This window comes from Rhamphochromis longiceps, linkage group LG3 (assembly GCF_057381845.1).
Source record: "Rhamphochromis longiceps isolate RC_006_pf linkage group LG3, R_longiceps_female_GT1.1, whole genome shotgun sequence".
NCBI classification, from domain to species: Eukaryota; Metazoa; Chordata; class Actinopteri; order Cichliformes; family Cichlidae; genus Rhamphochromis; species Rhamphochromis longiceps.
This window is the reverse complement of record NC_140559.1, coordinates 27,862,514-27,875,836: the sequence shown is the minus strand read 5'-3', so window position 1 is coordinate 27,875,836 and position 13,323 is coordinate 27,862,514. Positions and strand designations below refer to the sequence as shown.

The 13,323-nt window shown below is 38.0% G+C and overlaps 1 protein-coding gene across 1 annotated transcript; it reads right to left on the bottom strand.

Moving 5' to 3' along the window:
- Positions 1-7,163: 7,163 nt before the first annotated feature.
- LOC146673781 (ladderlectin-like) lies at positions 7,164-9,599 on the bottom strand. The gene is made up of 6 exons (XM_085391748.1): positions 9,502-9,599; positions 9,365-9,415; positions 7,981-8,090; positions 7,766-7,894; positions 7,481-7,589; positions 7,164-7,332 (listed from the first exon to the last, which is right to left on the bottom strand). The coding sequence occupies exons 1-6, from the start codon at positions 9,566-9,568 to the stop codon at positions 7,250-7,252; spliced, it is 549 nt and encodes a 182-aa protein (XP_085247874.1). The 5' UTR covers positions 9,569-9,599; the 3' UTR covers positions 7,164-7,249.
- Positions 9,600-13,323: the final 3,724 nt, after the last annotated feature.

Sequence of the window (13,323 nt, the reverse complement as noted above, 5' to 3'; positions counted from 1 at the left end):
CACTTACTTAAGATGACTAAGTTAGGACAACTTAATCATTGTGAGTACAAAGGACCAGAGATGACTTTTTTTTTTCCGAGTGAGCAATACTAATTGTTTAACCACTGAAAAAGATTTCAAATTTAAAAAAATATATTTTGTGGTAGCTTACTAGTTTCAATTTTGCTTATGTTTTATCATCCTTGAACTTGAGATTTGTAGTAGAACACTTGAACACTATAAACACTATAAGTATAGCTCAGAAAAATTAACAGCACTTCTTGTAATGCAGTTAAACTCAGTCCAACTGTGATTTTCAAATGCAAAAAAGTATATCAGTAAACATCCTGGACATTGTTCTGCTCAATAACAAACAAGTATATTCCTACTATTGTAGCTTGTGCTATTTAATAATACCTAAAAAATTACTAAATTTGCATTTGCATATCTTTTGTTCCACAATTGAAAACTTTAAAAAAAACTTTAAAGTATTTCTCACCCTCATGCACTAGCTCAGGGTCCCTCGACACTGCAGAATGCTAAAAGAAAAAGTTATTGTGTGGAAAAATTAAAGAAATGATAAGCTGTCAGCTGACCATAGTTGGTTTTAGTACACAAATATTGGCTTGACTGTGTATCTGGTGGGGCCAGGAACCATTTTGACAAAATTAGCAGCACTAAGTCTACCCTGTTGTTGGAGTTGCGCAAGGGACCGTGATATCTTTCCATTCTGAAAGGAACTGTGTCTGCTGGTGCTTGAGAGGCAACAGCAGGGCCACCACTGTTATTCTTATCACATGAGAATGAATCAAAATCAGGGTCCTTCTCAACACAATCCTCTGTCTCTGACACATTCTCCTCTGTGTCACTTTGACTGTCAAAGAGTTGTGCCAAAACCTCACTGACAGTAAAGCTTTTCCCAGAGGACATTTTTTTAGAGAGCATACAGATTGCAAAGTACACAGTGCGAGTAATGATTTAGATAGAAGGCTCCCTTATTTGGCTTTAGCTGTCAATGTCCTTGCTGAAAATTCCTGCCCACATTCCCCCTCACAAGAAATATCCACTCTGATACTTGGATGTGAACAACTCGCAAGCCACACTGTGGCAAATATCATAGTCCTCATGGGAATGTTGTTGGAGGCTGTGGAGAGCCGGTCCAGCCATCGCCTGCAGCTTCACCACCTGCTGCTTCACCACCTGCTGCTTCCACTGGCGGCTCTGGAGAGCCCTTGGTTCTTCTTACCTTGCCTTTCCCGTGTTCTGTGTGTTTTTTCCAGTCAGTCATGTCTCAATGTCATGTCTGCGTTTCCATGTCTGTCTTGAATTTCCTGTTTTACTTTAACAATCATGTGTGAGTGTGAGTGTCAGTTTTAAGCCCTCGCTGTCTTGTCTCATCAGATTTGGTTCAGACTAAGTTAGGGCAAGTTGTTCATTATGAGTACATGATATTAAGATAACTTGATTTTTCTGACTGAGCAATACTAAAGGAATTAGTTCCCCTGACATAACATTTTTTAATGTAACTGTCATGGTTCTAGGTCATTTTGACCCAGCATTTTCAGTTTCTTGTATTTTTGTATTTATCTGTATTATGGTTTATGTTCTGATTCTTTAGTTATCTGAATATTATAATTCTATGTTTCAGTTTGTTGTGGTTTAGGGTTTTGTTTTTAGGTTTTGTGTCTTGTGCCCTCGTGTTTAGTGTAGGTTTAGTTCAGTGTCAAGTCTGTGTCTGAATTGTTTCTTGTTTCCTATTTTACTTTGAAGGTCCATGTCTTATTTCATTGTATTCAGTTTTGCTTCCCCCCGTCTTGTCAGGCTTATCAGGTCCCGCTGTGTTCCCCACCTGTGTGTAATCTCCCTGTGTTCTTCTGCATGTATTTAAGTCGTGTCTACTTTTGTGCTGATTGCTGGTCTGTCTGTGTATCAACTGTGTGTTCTCCCTGCTGTCAGCCTTCATGTGCCATCGCCCACCTTCCTTTGTGTTCAGGTTTGCTGTTTAGTAGTGACGGGCAGATGAAGCTTCATGAAGCACTGAAACTTTTCATCCAATTGCTTCACCCCAGTGCAAAGCGTCTTGAAGCTTCATTTGCTCTAGCAGGACACCTACTGGACGTAAAAATATTAGTTGGCATGAATTTGAAGAGTGTGGCCTTTTGCACACAGCCTGTAAATGTCAACAACAAAAGGAGTGTGTAAAACATCTATATTGTAGTGATGGCATGATACTGTGTATATTTATACTGGCAGTATGTAAAATGATTATTTGGAAATGCTTAAAATGGAAACAATCATTTACTGTGAGGTGAGGTGTGGTTGGGGTGTGGACAGCTACACACTGAGGCTTTGAGCCTCAGTCCTGTCCACATTTTATTCTGTAAAAACTAAATTTTCACTGCTTTTATGACCTTTTTAGTGGGGAGAACATAACTGGGATTTAATGATTTAACAAATCTTTTAAATCTTTTGTCCTCCACAATGCTAAATGGCTGGGAGGCAAGGCAAGGCAAGTTTATTTGTATAGCACAATTCAACAACAAGGTGATTCAAAGTGCTTTACAGAGACATTAGAAACAAAAACAAATAAAAGGCATGATTTAAAATTGATTAAAACAAGCAAGCAAACAAACTAACTAATTAACAAACAAACTGCCACCAGAAGTTCTTAGGTGGCTGCCTTAAAACTGTTTTGCATGCTCCTGTGTCGCATACTGTTGTTGGAGCGACAGTTGAGGCTCATCAGCGTCGTGAGTCCTCAATCACCATGCTAACCAGGTCTTTATCTATTTGAGATTGTTCTCCTGAGGAAAGACAATAAAGACAAAGCACAAATATAAATATCACACACATAACTTATAACAGCTGTATATTATTGTTATATCATTTAGTAACTGTTGTAATAGTAATTTTACAATGTATGTTGAAGGGATATTACTGCCCTCTGTTGGTGTCTTTGTGCATTACATGCAATAAAAGGTGTTCGTTAAAAACATCAGGTTATGGGCCCAGAGGTCGCCAAGGGAAGCTGCTAACATGTTTTCTTTTGGGAGTCATAAACAGAATTGTGGGATTCACAATGGAAGATAGACTGTTTATTGACAAGCTGAGCGGACTGGAGAATTGGGCAACGTGGAAATTTCAACTGGAGCACCTGTTGAAGGCAAAAGGACTGTGGGGTATGATAGGGGAGACGGAGCAGTTAGCTGTGGATGCTAATGCCCAAGCACGAGCTGAATTTGAACGGAAGAAAGAAAAGGCTTTTTCAGTGCTGGTACTGAATGTAAGTACACCCCAATAGTACTTGATAACAAACTGTAAGACCCCCAAAGAAGCATGGGAGATGCTAAAAGCACAGTTTGAAAGAGATACTGTTGCTAACAAGCACCGACCGGCTTTAACCCTTTAAAACCGGTCAGAGTGGGCACGCTCTGTTTTGCGTAACTATTTTTAAATCCCGGTAGCACTGCAACCACGTAAGCTAGCGCAATAATTTTCATAGTTCACGTCCATCAGCGTGAACTATCGCATCTCCGCCATGACCTGCCCGAAACCGGAAGTGACGTCATTTTCGCGGAAATGTAGTTTTTTACCATCAAGGCCTCATGAGCCTATACTGGTGTTTTTAAAAGTTATGTTTGACTTTATGACTTTCTTTGTCGTTTCTGGGATGCTTAGGACTCAAATTGCACTGCTGGAAATAGTTTATTTTGATGCATATGCTGCTTTTTTGCAAATTTGCATTATAATATTTATTTTCGTTTTTCCTGCAGTGTATAGAAATTGGTGTATTTCATAAATAAAACTATGAAGACACTTAAAATAAATTTCCTGTGGTAGGAAACTATTTTGTGCAACTTTTTTGTATTTACAGTTTTGAGGGATAAGCCTCTTAAATTTCTCTAACTAGAAATATATGTTAAAAAAGAAAAATGATTTTCAATTTCTTTGTAGTTTATTGCACTTTTTTGCAATTTATGTAATTACTATGCACTTAATGCATGCATATTATTAAAATTTGGGCTATAATGGTTGTATTGACGTATAGCAACTTGAAAAGCTCCCAAAAATGGCTCCACAGCATGTAAAAATATAATATAAGCTCTGGCGGACTTGGTTCTATGGTAGGTCTTAAAGGGTTAATACAGCTTTTTTCTTTCTTTTTCTCTTTTTTAAGCCAGTTTATTCATTTACCAGTTTATTCATTTACCAGTTGATTTATTTACGTGCAAACAGGACAGGAAGCCTGTGTTTAAACATTACTCATGGCACATTCTCTAAGAATAGTCATACATTAGAAGGGTTGATCAATGTGTCCTCAGATAATCCCCTCTGCCTGCCCTCCCATGGGTCTAACTGGATACAGCTTTGACCTCTCTGAGAGAGTCTGTTTGATCATCTTCCTGGGCTAAGCTGCCATCGCATCCTGACCACCGTTGATAGGCCCAGCTGGTTACAGGAAGTGGTGAGCTTATAGACTGCACAGTCATGTATTGCGGAATAGTCTGCACTGCAGAAATATAATAATTGCAGTGCTGGGGTTTATGTACTATGATCTAATTTATCTTAGCTGTATTCCACCACTCTTCTGTTAGTGAGACATTATGACAAAACCCTGTTAGCACTCTGAGTATCCCCTGTGAGCACCCCCACCCCCCCACCCCTTTGCTTTTTCATATCTGAAGATGAAACGAAATGTCCCTAACTGACTTAAACCACCTTAAGCAGCAAAAGGATCAAATTTGCAGAGCTATTTTTAGGATTTCTTTAAGAATTTATTTTGTGGTAAACTGATGACGGTATCGCTCAGGTTTCACAGAGCTTCATGTAAAGCAGACACTCCCTAGCAGATCGTTACATGGAGAAACCTTTGGAATGCAAGCATGCTGATCCACACAGGTGTACACATGGGTATTCACAGACGCGGACTACAGCTTTCTTGGCTGCTGCCTCAAAGCACATTGTGCGCTGTCTATCTTGCGTGCTGCACAATATCGTTTATTATTTAATATCTACTGATATCTACTGCTAGCTAGTTTATTGTGATGGTGCTTTTTTTTTCTTATTATGTTGCTCTTTGTTGTTTGCTTTCTCTTCTGTTTTTTTTTCTCCATACAGGTGATCCAGGTGTTTTGTTTTTTTTGTTTGTTTGTTTTTTTTTCTCTCTTCCCCCCCTTCTCACCGTCTCTTCTCCCCTTTGGTTTTCTTTCTCTCCCTCTCTTTCATTCTTTCCCCCTGTCCTATCCCACAGTCATGTCTGTCCCGTTTGTAACAACTGAAAATAAAATAAATTCATAATTATAATAAAGGTCAATCAAATGGACCAATATGGCAAGGCCATGATGATCCACTTGGTAAAATAAATCCGCTTGGCATCTTTCTTGGCCTTAAGACAACAATTCTGATGGCTATAGATCCAAACGGGACAAAAAGAAAAAAAAAAGAAAAAAGAACACTAATGTCTTTTTGTGGTTTATTCACATGCAACTATGGGCACAACTAATGTTCTGTGCGCACATTTTGGTTAATCAGTCACTGCATACACAGACAAGTCAGATACAAAGTAAAGTGTGCATGTTAGTCCCCATAGGGAAATAGTTCCTCTGCATTTAACCCATTCACCCAGTGAAGCAGTGGGCAGCCACCAATGCAGCGCCCGGGGAGCAGTGTGTAGAGACGGTACCTTGCTGAGGGGTACCTCAGAGTAGCCGTTCAGTGGAGTCGAACCCCCGACCTTCCGGTCATGGGGCCACCACTCTACCTACTGAGCTATCCCTGCCCAAGGGGATGTAATCATCCTAGGGAACAATCGCTAGTGTGTATGCGTAATTATTCCCTAAAAGAAAAGGGATTCATAAATATTGCAAAGTTCAGTATATTGAAAATGTTGGTCAAAGGACTGTCAAATTCCTCTTATTTGCATGTTTCGTTGCTGTCTCTTTAAAAGTTCACATCAGGTTTATGTTTATGTCCAGTACAAAGATGACTTGAATATAATAGCATTTCCTCTTTATCAGATGTTAGTCACTGTGGTTTTACACACAGGCTATTCATGACTGCATTTTGAGGTATGGGTTGCATGTTAGATGCAGACATACCAACCATAACTTCTAAAATGCTCGTTAAAACCAAAACTGTTATTGCATTGTAGCCTACATTTAAGAATCATTATTTATGAGCTTTGAATTTTTGATGCTTTATTACACTTTCTTTTTTGAAAAAGGCAAACAAAAGCAAACAGCCAGAACACAAAGTTGTAAAACCCACCCGATCGACCAAAATCAACTCAAAATTCTCCCACACAACAGAACCTCTTCTATTCCTCGCTGGCTCCAAATCTCTCAGTGGAATGATCAGTGGTTCGCTATCTGTCACCATCAAAACACCACAAATCCCGTGAATGATTCATTTCCTTATAAACCATTGAATCAGCAGTTAGACTCTAAATGAAGCTTCGGACGTCACTGATCGCATGACTCTGGCCAGACGAATCAAGCTTCGACACAGTGCTTCTGAAGAAGTGTGTTGATTTTTTTGACACCCGCACCGGAGCGTCAGCTTCAAGCGGGCCATCACTACTGTTTAGTTTTCCCCAGTATAGATTATCTTTAGTTCCATTTTGCCATTTTCACCTTGTGCTTTATTTTGCAATAAACCTTCTTCACATCTCAGCCTGCTCTTGGGTCCCCATATATTTCCTCCACACAGCTCACTTCACTAGCCGTGACAGTAACTACATGAAAATACAGATTTTGTTATAACTTACTATTTTCAAAATTGTTTCTAGCAAATGTATTGCAACTTAAGTACCACATTTCTTTTTTTTTATCATACCAAGTTTAACTGTTACAGAAAGACTAACAAAGACATATAATTTCCAAATCAGCATTACTGAGCTAGACAATAAAAAACAGTAAGTGCAGGTAAATATTACCCACTCAATAAGTACCCCAAATTAATGCATGTTATGACTATTGAATTTATATGTAGCTACACAACAGACACAGGTAGATGCTTGCCCAAAAGCTTTAATGTAGCAAGAAGGAAACTTAAAAACAAAGAATTAAAACAGAATAGTTTTCTTGGAAGACAATACAAAGAAACATGGTAAAATCAGTCTACTGATGACACAATCACACTTCTGTTGACTTGTGATTTTGTTGTTTAAGTGTTAAACAGAGAGGAAAATAGAATGCTGCACATAAAGATATAGGAGCAAAACAGAAACATTGTATTTCAGTCTGCTGTTTTGATTCAGATTTCATGTGTGTCAGTCCAGGAGTCCTGATCTCTTCTTGGCACAGACAGAAGGACGGAGATTATCACACCACACATCATCCCAGCATTTGCCATCTGCGAGGTTCAAAAGCAGAAATCAGTAAAATGTCACACAAAGTGTTAAAGATGCAATCCAAAGCAAGATTGTAAGTTTTGATTTATGTAGTATTTTATTTAAAGCACTTAAATTATTCACAAATTAAGCAACCATGTTCTGAATTACCACTATAATTAATCTGTAGGCAAAATGGACGGGAACCACTAATGGGCTCTCCTGGGCACCAGTTTGTGTACTGGAAAGGCCTCCCATCACTCCAAAACCAAATATGCTCCTGAAATTAAACACAGCATTAGTTCAAAAGGTCAAGCGTTGTCACAGTCCCTGTATCAGTGTAACCCATCTCCACCCTAGATCCTCTATTCACATATTTTTTTTGACAAAATGTAACATCTTCTATCATTAATACAAAAAGAGAAATACTGTGTAAAAAAAAATAAAAAAAAGTACCCCTGGTGCATTGGTTCCTCCAACCCAGGTTGTTTGGTAGCCATGAGGAGCAGTCATCTTCTGAATCATATGGTATTCGCTGCTGCTGTGCACAGATACGAGGTTTGCGTCCATGGACAAGCAGTTTCTCTTCAATGGAGAGTGGAGTTTTATTCATGTATGTATTTTATGTATTTTAATCAAGTGTTGAAGACAATACAAATAAGTTAACCCACCTCAGCTCTAGGCCAAGTCATGGATGTTGGAACGTAAACAAAGCAGCGATCTCTAAACTCAGTCCAGCCATGAGGGCAACCACCGGATGTCTTGATTAGGTCACGCTTTGCTGGGGGTCAGTAAAAAGTTGTACATGTTGTGTCTCCAGTTGATATCTTATTTTGTAATATCTTAATCCTGACATCTACTATAAATGAAAACGATCATACAAGAAATATCTTAAAAAATAAACATTAGTTAAATGATCGACAATGAACAGAATATTTTGACTCCTTTACATTTATATAAGTGTAATTCTATGCATGCCTCTGTAAACTTTATAGTGATTATTAGTGATGTGCGATACCACTGATTCCCTTTCCGATCTGATACCGAGTAAAATTCAGGGTGGTATCAATGATACTGATCCGATACTGGTACTCTGTACAAAAACGTAATGTTTCATTGTATTTCATAATACAATATATAATTGTATTATGTAATTGTAATAATAATATAATAATAGAGCTTCATAATGATTATAGGACATCAGATAACTGATGTCCTATACGAGGTTAGTGGTGCTGCCACAACATCTCACTGTCTCGCCACATATATTGCAAACCACGTCTTGGCTGTTTGTGGAGGTAAAATACGTCCACACATGACTCCATTTACGCTCAGCCATTGTTGTGAGTGCGCACGAGGTGCTGCAAGACATTTATACAGTTGTATTTTGCATTTGACTATGAAAGGCGTAAGAGGAAGTAGTTCCTTCCAATTTAGACAATCCGAATGATATGGTTTCTTTCCACTCTGTTCCTGTTAATGATAAACTACAAATTTATCGCAAAGTGCTAGAATATCGATATTTTAATATGAGAATCAATTCTAGAACATAAACGACTTGTATCGGAAGAATCGATAATTCAGTATCGATCCGCACACCACTAGTGATTATTAATAATGCCTTTCTAGGTATTAAAATGATAGATTATTTATACAGTACCTTTAAAAAGGATTTGCAAAGTTGACAAACACAATCAAGGAAGAAGGTAAATTCAAACAGAGAGTTAAAATGTGAGTTTAAACCAAACTAAGTACAGTATCAAGAAAATGTGAATTAAATAAAAAAAAACCCACAAAACTTTGACTGTGCTTGTGAAATGCAGAAACTGCTCTGCGTTTCATTTTCTCTCACTCTCTCTCTATCTAACTTTCCCATATTCTCTAGTGCTACACGCTCTTTTATATTCAGCTATTTTTTAGAAATAAAATGTATTCTTTTCTCTTCTTATAGTGTGTCCTTTGTACTATAAACTGAGGTGCACATCTTCCATGAGAAAGGTGCTTTTCTTTTCTTTAGAGATGTGATTACTTTTAGTCAGGAAAATGTCCACTAACCTCTTGGGATGAATCCCTTTGCACCACTGCTGACCTCTTTATCTGGCAGAGCTGAACAAATTAAAACAGCAATTGTTGACTGATTATTGAAATACTTACACACACTTGCATATTGCAACTTGTCCTGCAGTACTCACCAGCAGCAGTGGTCAGAGCAGTCATTACACAAAGAAGTGTAGACACACTGAATAGCTTCATTTTCATCTGTGTAAAAAAACAGAAATGTTAAAATAAGTGATGGTTCAATAAGAAAAGAGAGACGATAATTTATGGGTCTCCTTCTACAGAAAGGTCTGCTCTCTTTTCACCTTTTCAGTCAGTAGCTTCAGCATGGAGGTGATAACAGCTCTAAGATTATTGGTTATATACTGTTTCATATATTTACATAGTTGCAAAACCGGAAACCACCCTCTTTCTCAACAAGAGATGACACAATACCACTTTTTTATGTCCAATACCAATATCATAAATTTGGATATCTGCCGATACCGATACGTTTCCGATATAGTGTAATTTTAAATAAATAAAACTGTTTTTAATATCTTGGTGCACTTTGTATAAGTTCATACTCAAGTTTTAAAAAACAAAACACTAAAGCTATTCTGTTATACTTGTATTAAAAAAATAACTGTCTCTCTGTCTCTCTTCCTTCTCTCACCCCAACCGGTCGCAGCAGATGGCCCCTCCCCTCCCTGAGTCTGGTTCTGCCGGAGGTTTCTTCCTGTAAAAAGCGAGTTTTTCCTTCCCAATGTTGTTAAAATTGAATTGAATTGAAATTGAATTAACTGTTGTTTAAATATCTTGTTTAAAGTTCAAAGAGAGAGATTAGTGATTTCTGGTGCCACCTTCTGACCAAAATGTTTTGTACTCCAAAAATAAAAATGTAAAGTTGTTGCTCTGTCTCAGTTTTTCCAGATGATAAACAAATTGTAATTTCTTTAATTGGAAGTTCATTGCCCAACTTGTCCTGTATTTATAAAACAGAGGTTTCTTTAGACAAATGTTAACAGAAAACTGTTAACATTTCCTAAATTGAACAAAAGTGCTTTAAAAACAGGATATTCCACATTTAGGTTAAGAAATACATCAGGGGGATTTCAGAGGGTGACTGGTTGTAGTAATAGAAGGCATGTGTTAAAAACCAGTTATGATTAAAAGCTTTGTGTTCATTATCAATGCTTTGTGCAGTAGTTGGCACTGTTTCACAGCAAGAAGAATCCAGCAGCCAGTCAGGCCTTGCATGTTCTTCTTCTTCCTCTGCTCTTTTTGGGTTCCTTGCCTTCGTTCTAGAATACAACAACATAAGTGTTAGTTTCATTCTAAATAAATTTCTGAAACATTAATTAAGTTTTATTAATGTCAGCTTGTTTATGCATGAATGCATTTTAGAAAGGACATGCAGGCATTCTGATATTTCCCTCTGCCTTATTACTGTAGATTTCTTTTTCAAAGTTCAAGTAGAGAGTTTATTAAATACCAGCAACAGCAAAATCCATGAATTTGTCCAAAGGATACTGTCCATATTGTCGCACAAGAAGCAACACAAGTGGCTCCATTAATCACATTAATCACTCAGAGAATCATGAAGACAGAATCTAAACCATATGAACTTTCTTTGTTGGCATCACAGTAAGTTACATCTAATTGAGGTAGGTACTGTATAATAACACAGATTCATACTGCACACAATGTTACGCCCCAGTCTAGGGGTACAGGAACATAACATAAGGGTTAGAAAGGACGTGACCCTGCCCTGGTCCCCAAAACCCTAAACTAATCTTTGAAGGGAACGGTGGTTTATTTGTCTCTACACTGAAAAGCTTAAGTCCAGGGTGAACAAAGGCCAAAATAACAAACAAAACAAGCTAAGTTAGGAAAGGAGGTGCTATCTAAAACCCTGTGAAACAAAAACCAAACAAAAGACACATGCTACACCTAACTCACTAACTGAAACAAACAGGAGAAAACGGTACAAGAAAATAATAAGGCAGCTCACCCCTTCTGTTTCAGTGTCTATTTACAATGTACTATTTACAAGTGAAGACTAATTTACACACTATATACAACGCTCAGTAAATCTCAGGAACCACACACAAATAACACAAGGTTTGGAAGCCAGGGCCAGCTGCTGTGCTGCTGCTGTCACTCGCTGCCACCAACAACTGTTGGTGAGGGATCTTTTAGGGGAGTCTCTCGCAACAATCCAGCATCAAGGAGCGCTCAGCCACACTGTTAAGCTCCCTGACGAGGCATGATCAGCTCCAGGTGTGTGTGATCCTCCTCCACAGGTGCTCTGTCACACCCACACAAACCCACCTACACACAAACACATGGAAAACAAAGGACAGCAGCAACAAAAATACACATGTCCATACTTATTCAAAAACCCTGGGTCCCTCAGACCCAGGCCCGCGACAAATTAATTTTCCCGTCTGAGCCTATTTTGTCTTTACAACTTTCCAATGCGATAGCTTTTCATCATATACTTTCCACCATATTAGATGAAAGTTAGAGATAGAGTTAATGGTTTCAGAAAAAAAGGAGGCCAGCTTCATGTGGATATTCTGTCCATCTCGATTTTACCATGTGCTCTTCACATTATCATACTCATCAACCATTTTTCACTAGAGAGAATATACAAATCGTTGATGAAAGATGTGTATTATATTATGTTTTAATTTACAGACAAAATTACAATATCAAATTAGCCCTGTAGAAATCACAATCAACGAAGGGCTTAAACAACAACCCTCATAAAATTCTTAAAAAGCTTCAACTTTTGAAAATTCTCTTTAAAACTTAAGTTGAAATAAAATTTCATAGCAGTTATTATTCAATCTTTGATATGTTGTATTTGAGGCCAATGTCAAAAAACAAAAGATCTCTATGTGACATTTCAAAAGCATTTTTGTTAAGACCACTTGTAAATATATATATATACATATATATATATATATATATATATATATATATATATATATATATATATATATATATATATTTCTGCCCCGGGGCTTCCTCCGGGTGTGACATGCTTTGAAAATCTCACCCAGGGGGCATCCTTGTCAGATGCCCGAACTACCTCAACTGGCTCTTTTTGATGTGGAGGAGCAGCGGCTCTACTCTGAGTCCCTACCGAATGGCCGAACTTCTCACCCTATCCCTAAGGGAGATGCCAGCCACCCTTCGGAGGAAGCCCATTTCTGCCGCTTGTATTTGCGATCTCGTTCTTTCGGTCACTACCCACAGCTCGTGACCATAGCTGAGGGTAGGGACGTAGATCGATTGGTAAAATGAGGGCTTCGCTTTTACACTCAGCTTTCTCTTCACCACAACAGACCGGTACTGCGTCCACATTACTGTGGCCGCTTTTTACTGAAATGGTGCACCTCAAACCAGAGAAGTAGTTACAAAGTTACAGTAATGCACTGAAATGGGAAATGGAGCATATTCTCCTTGTTTCCAACACAATATATTTTATTCTTGGATTCCTAAGCAGCTTTGGATGGTTCAGAGTTCAAAATACTTTGATTTTAGCCTCAGTTTGACACTTCAGTTCATCTTCTGTCTTTTCTTGGCTTCTCTCCCTATAAGCCATCTTTCATCTGATTGGTTTCCCTCATAGAAAGAAGATTTGAATTGTAAGGGGACCTTTTGTGCTCATGGTCAGAACTGCGTGTCTCAGATGAAAATATTGAAGATATAACCGAATAAATGTGAATGTCTAGAGCATTATGAAGCGTTCGGCTTACAAAGTTTACATGATCCCATTATCTGAAACTTTCCCATCTATTATAGTGAACATTCACAACTACAATTTATGTGGTTTAAGTTGGGTAAAGATTCCTTTAATACGTACTCCATGGAGGTCAAAGGGCCTTTTTCATCATTGGTTCAATAATAAATACACATTTAAAGTTGTGGAACAGTCATGGACACTACAGATGCTAGAAGCCCTC